Genomic DNA, 8117 nt, shown 5'->3' with positions numbered 1-8117 from the left:
ATATAGATGTGACACATTACGCATTCAAGTTATTGACACGATCCGACTTCTGTGTATCTATGGTGACAGATATAGGTTTGGTCAACCTCAAACAGAAGGGTCAAAGTATACCTCCCACTAAAATAATCACACCAACTGAAGTTTTATTCTGATTCAAGTTATTTCAATTTAAAAAGTGGATGTTTAGTTATGGGTTTTCCTTATCCAAAGATGAATTACAGACCCTCATAGTTATGGTGTCAAACAGGATGTTTATTAACTATAGTATGATCACAAATACCATCTGTTAATAAATTATTCTAGTTCTAAATACACCACTTATCTGGATTAAGATAAACATTTCAAACTGGTACAAATTCAAACATTTTAAACAAGCTCCATAGGGCATTAATAAATTACATTGCTGGGTCAGTCAGTAAGGCATACAAAAGAACATTACATACATTAATGTTGAGGTTAATAACTATATTCAATATAAAAATCAGTGCAACAGTGTTGAGGTACAGTGCAGGTAGAATTTGATGCCAAATCCTATTGGCCTAGGACCACCATCTTTTCATTATAATTGACCTAAAACCATATGTCGCATTGCAACCAATCAAAAGTTCTCATTAGGAAGGTAGGGTAAAACATTTATGTTTAGAGCTCATGGACCAGTGGCACGGCTGATGTTGAAGTGCTTAGCAAATTTGCCCGAATCGTGTCTCTGTGTGATTGACTGAAGCAGTAGCCAATGGCCTGCTCTGTTTCCTGGATCCTCTTTCGGAACCGGTCTCTATCACGGGCTAATTCCTCCCATGGTCCTTTGCGAGACATCTGCCGGGCAAAGGGCCAAGTATGCATCACATGGACCTGGACAAGTGGTGAGAACCGCACCTAAAATACACAAACAGGTACACACGTGTCAGATGAGAGCATTTGACTGCAGTGTTGGGAGACAGTCACGCAACATTAACTGGAAGTGAAATCTCCGCTGACTCATGACTCTTGTATCACATGACAGGTTTAGTCATTACAACCTCTTGCTTAGCAACAACAATAAACAAGGGCTTGGGGAAGCACACAAGTAAGCCTACGCTGTGTACGAGGTAGATGAGTCATTGACTGACCTCACCATCAACTATACTACAAGTTATATTAGGGTGATTCCACACTAGCAGGAAATATATTTTTGGTAACTCAGATTGTTCTGGCAATTCTCACATGGAAACTTCATTTGGGAGGAAGGCTGTTTAACATGCTTTTTACATTTGTATCCCAAACAATCTGTACTTAATACAGACATCGTGGTGGCATTATGCTCCATAGTGTGCTCTAAAATATGGAGTATGTCTGGATTCTGAAATACAATGGTTGACATTTATTCAACATTAAAAATATTAATCTCAAAACTACCCCTTTTATTTTGTTCATTTTAAGAATCGTTTGGAACAATATACTCTACAAGTACATCATATTTCCAGAAGGGGCTCTCTGCTAATGCTGAAGTTATGATACATTTTATGAGCATCACCAACAAACACAGTGAGTGGTAAATGGATTGAAATGGAACTCCATCTGCTGGTGATTTGCTGAAGTCGCAATCCTAAAGGAGGTCTGTGATTGGTTAATGACCTATAACTTCACTTTCTATGTATAAAATGGATTATATCATTAAGAAGTACCAGAGAACCCACTCTGGAAATTTGACATGTTTAAAGAGAATATTGTTCTAAACAATGTCAAATGTTAGCTAACTCAAAATAGTGTAACAGATTCATATTTAATGTTGAATAAATTAATGTGATTTTTCTTCTCAGAATCTAGACATAATCCATATTTGAGAGCTCACTATACTGATACTATAATGACACCAAGATGTTGTCGGTTCACAGGTCTTAAAGGAGGCATGTATAAGTCTAAAAATGGCCTCTCATGATTCTCTCAAAAACAGTTTGTGATACAAATGGAAGCATATCAAACATCCTTTCTCACCCAATTAAGTTTGTGAAAATTGCCAAAACAATCTAGAATTCCAGAAAAATATTTGCGCTCCCGCTAGTGTGGAATCACCCATTACCTTTTTATATATTTGTTTTGTATTTCTGAGTAAATAAGTGGTTCCCCCTTACTAATATTCAGTTCCTAATATTCAAGTATTATGAACTGGATGTCTTGTTTGTTCATGTTTAGCCAATATGTAAACTTGAGCTATTAATAGTACATCATGTTTACTTGCACATTTTTATATGGGCGATGTGATAGGCATATCATTTTTAAGGTGGTAAATCTAGAACTATAGACTGAGGGATGTAGAACATGGAAAACTAATAACCTTTTTCAGAGGGTGGTTGAACTTCTCCTGAGGTTGTCCTTGTCCTCCTGTTACTTTAGCTTCAGGTCTCCTCCAGGGCACTAGTGTAGTAGCTGGGTGGTAATGCTGCTTTAGCGGTCTCTTCGGTAGACAAGGCTGTGTGTGCCTGGTTGTTTGGAGGCTTTTGGCCACAACGTCCCTCTGTTTACCCTGGCCGGGTGGTGTCTGTGTGGGGCAGGTCTGTGGGGTGAGTGGGTCTCCAGTGCTGAAGGCAGGTGGCTCTGTGGTTGTAGGGGAGCTCTGGAGGCAGGCACGGAAGTTCAGAGGGTGGTAAGGGTCTTCATTTTGGGAGCGGGACCTCCATAGCTGCTCCTCTGTGTCATCCTCAGAGGAGGAAGGGCCAGGGGTCTCGCTGTCAACAGTGTCAGAAGAACATGAGGCCCTTTCAGCCTCCTGGGACTGTGTAAGCGTTTTGTCTGTGTGAGGGACTGAGCTGGCTACAGATGCCGTGAAACACAGGGGGTTGTATGGGTCGATGGGGCTGGTGAAGAGCTCCCAGAGCCTCTTGCTCTCCTCTTCGTCCAGGTCTGCGCACGAACCATCAGAACTCCCCCAGCTGCTTTCGCTATCTGAACGACTGGTCCAGATGTTCAAGCCACCGAGGGTCTCTTGAAGTTCTTCACCCGGCCGGCCTGACAAGTTACAGTCGAGGCCGCCGCCAACTTGATCTTCATTTTTTGTTTCCCCCATATTGGAGCAGCTTGAATTGCAGGGGGGGAAAGAGAAGGGGTTGTAAGGGTCGCTGAAGATGGCCAGGGACTCCCGAAGGGCTTTACTGTCCTCACTGTCAAACGCTCCCATGTTTCGGTCATCCTCTTTACCCCAGTAAGCACTCAGATCCTCTTCGGGGTTGTCATGTTTGGTTTTGAAGTCAAACGCTTTCTCCTTGCGACACGTTTCATCCAAGCTGGAACTCCTGTGAGTGCTGCACACTAACAGGTTACAGTCACCTGGAAAGCCCATTTTACAGCTGGGGTGGTGTCCAAGGTAAAGTCCATAATCGCTATCCATCCTGGCACGGGACACAAAGTCGTCCACCAATCCGCAACACATCGCCTCAGCCTGCAGGCTGGACAGAAAGGACCCTGTGTGGGAATTTCCAGAGACAGAGTTGATTCTTAGGTGAACTTGGAAAACTGTTGAAAGAAAAAGAACAATAGGTTAGGTTACCCATATAAATTTGCCCAAAAGTCCCTCTTTTTACCTGATTAACCCATAGACTGTATGGATTAAACAATGTACAAACAAATTGTTGAGTGGTTCTATGTCCGGTATTGTTATTTGGACAATAACTAGCCTACCAACCCATTCTCCCCTCCAAATGTTTTATAAAATAAGGACATTAATGAACTTGTTATATTGTTAGTCGCCTGTTTTACGGTACCAGGTCAAAACAAGTTACAATCCGTGCGACCAGGGCCACATTCCCCCACACATACAAAATGAAGTGAGGTTTCTGTATAAAAAAAATGTATTTTATTTAACCAGATATACTAGTTGAGAAAAAGTTCTCATTTGCAACTGCGACCTGGCCAAGATAAAGCAAAGCAGTTCGACACATACAACACAGAGTTACACATGGAAATGAACGTTACTGTACCTGACAAGAAACTGTAGTAAATGACATGGACCAACAAACGAAGTTGTTCCCACAGTATGGTCCGTATATGCATGATCCACCGTAGGAGTGCCATACCACCGACGCCAAAACTGTCCATCGCAGGTCGATGAGAACTAGTCGTAGAAGAATTGATGCCACTTGAGGCCATTTTAACTCGAGCCATGTCTATCATTCGAAGAATTATCCTCACGTATTCTGATATCGCTCGTCGAAAACAACTAGATTACTCGCCCTCGTCAGTTGTCGTACTGTATGAAAAGGCTTCATTTTCCCCTGAAGTATTACTTTCTACGTATATAAAATATCTCAAACGTTGACTAGTAGTGCAGGCATATTTTCAGTTGTGTTGTTGTAGTAGAGTGAATGTCGAACGACCGCGACGACACTACCCTTAAATAAACAAGTTCGCGTCGTCATATCATGCTGTGATTGGACAAGGTACGCGTCAGTCACATCCAAGTACCGCCTCCTCATTGTAAACTCTCCCTCCACTCACGTGACTCAGTGACGCAGGGAAAGTGCATGGGAAGTGCATGGAAAGTTCCCGGAAATTCTCCATGGTTGCCTCTTTAGTTCAGTCGAAAAATAAACGTATGACATCACAATAACACAAATAGAAGCTGCCACTATATATCCATATTATGCCTCATTAAATAAATACAAGACAAATAAATATCTGAATCCCAATTATTTATTAATCCAAAACGTGATGATGATTATGCCACCAAAGCAGAAGCTGTCGAGGACTCGCTGTAGAAGAAACAAAAAGGAAATGATTAGAGACAGGAAAACGCAATAATACTCTCACAAACCAAAAGTGAACCACCTAGCCAACCATGAAGAGAATACAAACAACTGCTTTCCATTTCAATTTACAACACAAATCAGGGCACCCCATTTCCAACTGTTTATTTTTATAATGACTCACATTCTAATTGGTTATATTTGACCCAAGATCAGACAACTCGGAACTAAACCATGGTTAGAGTGTATAATACAGTGCTATATGAAGGGGACTGGCAGAGTTGGCAGTGCAGCCACTCTGATAATTGACCTCCAGCATTCCCCTGTCACAACAGAAATATCTCAGCTCTTACAGGACAAAGAGCAGGACAATGAGTTGTGCAGGAGTCATAGCGACCAAATGAAATGGCATAGACAGAGGTCTGGTACAGTAATATAATGGGCATGTTATGAAGCAATTTGAGCTTAATTAAGTATGGCAGACTATGTTTGCCATACAAAAGATCAGTAATTGTGTTTACTGGTACATACTACTTCCAGTTGGGAGCAAGTACTCTCTTGGTCTTGTAGTAACGGGCCAGTCTGTGGATCCTGCTCTCGGTGAGAATCAGGCGGAACTTGGCATCTTTGTCCTGCAAAAAAAACAGGGGTACAGATATTAGCATCTCTAGAAACAAAGTAGCTTAACAAGCTATTCTTAAAGAGTGCGCACATGACTCAAACCTACATGCAGTACAAAAACACCAGACCCAGACAGGAGAGTGCTGTCCCTGATATGGCTCAAAACTTAACACATCTTGTGAGAGACAAAAACGTGTTTACATCGGTCGGCCTACTTTTGACGATTGTGCGATAGGGGTCACTTCGGCCTTCAGATGTAAATATACTGAACAAAAATATAAAACGCAACATGCAACAATTTCAATGATTTTATTGAGTTACAGTTCATATGAGGAAATCAGTCATTTGAAATGAATTCAGTAGGCCCTAATCTATTGATTTCACATGACTGGGAATACAGATATGCATGTGCTGGTCACAGATACCTTAAAAAAAGCTAGGGGCGTGGATTAGAAAACCAGTCAGTATCTGGTGTGACCACCATTTGCCTCATGCAGCGCGACACATCTCCTTTGCATAGAGTTGATCGGGCTGTTGATTGTGGCCTGTGGAATGTTGTCCTACTCCTCTTCAATGTCTGTGCCAAGTTCCTGGATATTGGTGGGAACTGGAACACACTGTACGACAGCGTGTTCCACAATCAACGTTGATCCAGAGCATCCTAAACATGCTCAGTGGGTGACATGTCTGGTGAGTATGCAGGCCATGGAAGAACTGCGACATTTTCAGCTTCCTGGAATTGGGAACAGAGACTTGCGACATGGGGCTGTGCATTATCATGCTGAAACATAAGGTGATTAATTAATTATATTAATTATTAAAAATAAAAAATGAAATAATACATTTACTAAAGTATTCAGACCCTTTACTCAGTACTTTGTTGAAGCACCTTTTGCAGCGATTACAGCCTCGAGTCTTCTTGGGTATAACGCTACAAGCTTGGCGCACATGTATTTGGGGAGTTTCTGCCATTCTTCTCTGGTCCCGTGTGGCTCAGTTGGTAGAGCATGGTATTTGCAACGCCAGGGTGTGGGTTCGATTCCCACGGTGGACCAGTACGGAGAAAAAAAAATGTATGAAATGTATGCATTCACTACTGTAAGTCGCTCTGGATAAGAGCGTCTGCTAAATGACTAAAATGTAATGTAAAATGTGATGGTGACGGATGAATAGCACGACAATGGGCCTCAGGATCTCGTCACAGTATCTGTTTATTCAAATTGCCATCGATAAAATGCAATTTTGTCCGTTGTCCGTAGCTTATGTCTGCCCATACCATAACCCCATCGCCACCATGGGGCACTCTGTTCACAACGTTGACATCAGAAAACCGCTCACCCACACGATACAGGTGGTCTGTGATTGTGTACCTTTCGGTTACTTTCCCAACGCACTAACCACTAGGCTACCTGCCGCCCGTCCAAGATAATCCATCCACCTGACAGGTGTGGCATATCAAGAAGCTGATTAAACAGCATGATCATTACACAGGTGCACCGTGTGCTGGGGACAATAAAAGGCTAGTCTAAAATGTTCAGTTTGTCACACAACACAATGCCACAGATGTCTCAAGTTTTGAGGGAGTGTGCAATTGGTATGCTGACAGCAGGAATGTCCATCAGAGCTGTTGCCAGAGAATTGAATGTTTAATTCTCTACCATAAGCCTCGTCTAACCTCGTTTTAGAGAATTTGCCCAATTTGCCCAAGTGGTCTGTGATTGTGTACTGCCATATTCTCTAAAACGAGGTTGGTCGAGGCTTATCTCATCGCTGCAACTCCCGTACAGATTCGGGAGAGGTTAAGGTCATGCATTCTCCGAAACACGACACCGCCAAGCCGCACTGCTTCTTGACACACTGCTCGCTTAACCCGGAAGCCAGTCGCACCAATGTGCCGGAGGAAACACCGTACAGCTGGCAACCAAAGTCAGCGTGCCATTGCCCGGCCCGCCACACATAGTCGCTAGAGCATGATGGGACAATGACATCCTATCGGGCCATACCCTCCCCTAACCTGGAACATGCTGGGCCAATTGCGCGCCACCTCATGCGTCTCTCGGTCACGGCCTGCGACGCAGTGCCTTAGACCGCTGTGCCACTCGGGAGGCCCAGAGCTCAGTGACTTTCAACGTGGTACAGCATAGGATGCCATCTTTCCGAACAAGTCAGTTCGTAAAATGTCTGCCCTCCTAGAGCTGCCCCAGTCAACTGTTATTGTGAAGTGGAAAGGTCAAGGACCAACAACGGCTCAGCTGCAAAGTTTAGGCCACACAAGCTCTCAGAACGGGACAGCCAATTGGGTTTCCATGGCCGAGCAACTGCACACAAGCCTAAGATTGCCATGCGCAATGCCAAGAGTAGGCTGGAGTAAAGCTTGCCACCATTGGACTCTGGAGAAGTGGAAACGCGTTCTCTGGAGTGATGAATCACGCTTCACCATCTGGCAGTCTGACTGACAAATCTGGGTTTGGCAGATACCAGGAGAACGCCACCTGCCCAAATGCATTGTGCCAACTGTAAAGGTTGATGGAGGAGGAATCATGGCCTGGGGCTGTTTTTCATGGTTCGGCCTAGGCCCCTTAGTTCCAGTGAATTGAAATATTAATGCTTCCGCATAAAATGACATTCTAGACCAGTGGTTCCCAAACCTTTATAGTCCCCTAAAAACATTCAACCTCCAGCTGCGTACCCCTCTAATACCAGGGTCAGCGCACTCTCAAATGTTGTTTTTTGCCATCATTGTAAGCCTGCCACACACACACTATACGATACATTTAT

The 8117-nt window shown here is 43.3% G+C and overlaps 1 protein-coding gene and 1 non-coding gene across 3 annotated transcripts; both read right to left on the bottom strand.

The window, feature by feature from the left end:
* Positions 1-231: 231 nt before the first annotated feature.
* Positions 232-6131, bottom strand: LOC145858605 (uncharacterized). Of its 2 annotated transcripts, none has more exons than XM_082957175.1 (4): positions 5250-6131; positions 3954-4724; positions 2315-3489; positions 232-876 (listed from the first exon to the last, which is right to left on the bottom strand). In XM_082957175.1, exons 2-4 carry the CDS (start codon positions 4144-4146, stop codon positions 640-642), a joined length of 1605 nt encoding a protein of 534 aa, XP_082813301.1. In that variant the 5' UTR covers positions 4147-4724; positions 5250-6131; the 3' UTR covers positions 232-639. The 2 variants fall into 2 exon arrangements, with proteins under 2 accessions (XP_082813301.1, XP_082813302.1); XM_082957176.1 differs by having other exon boundaries at positions 2315-3438.
* LOC123724992 (small nucleolar RNA SNORA19) lies at positions 4975-5102 on the bottom strand. The gene has a single exon (XR_006757469.1). It is a non-coding gene; the product is annotated as a small nucleolar RNA SNORA19 (small nucleolar RNA).
* Positions 6132-8117: the final 1986 nt, after the last annotated feature.

The sequence above is a fragment of the Salmo salar genome, chromosome 10 (assembly GCF_965601325.2).
Source record: "Salmo salar chromosome 10, fSalSal1, whole genome shotgun sequence".
Taxonomy (NCBI): domain Eukaryota; kingdom Metazoa; phylum Chordata; class Actinopteri; order Salmoniformes; family Salmonidae; genus Salmo; species Salmo salar.
Note: the sequence above shows the minus strand (reverse complement) of the source record. Positions and strands in the feature narration are given on the sequence as shown.

Bases quoted from the DNA above. Each gene is read 5' to 3' on its own strand.
- LOC145858605 (XM_082957175.1), bottom strand. From the start codon at position 4,146: ATGATAGACATGGCTCGAGTTAAAATGGCCTCAAGTGGCATCAATTCT. The intron at 3,490-3,953 runs GTACAGTAACGT...TTCTTTCAACAG, and splicing joins TTACTACAGTTTCTTGTCAG to TTTTCCAAGTTCACCTAAGA. The intron at 877-2,314 runs GTTATTAGTTTT...TGTGTATTTTAG, and splicing joins TCAACCACCCTCTGAAAAAG to GTGCGGTTCTCACCACTTGT.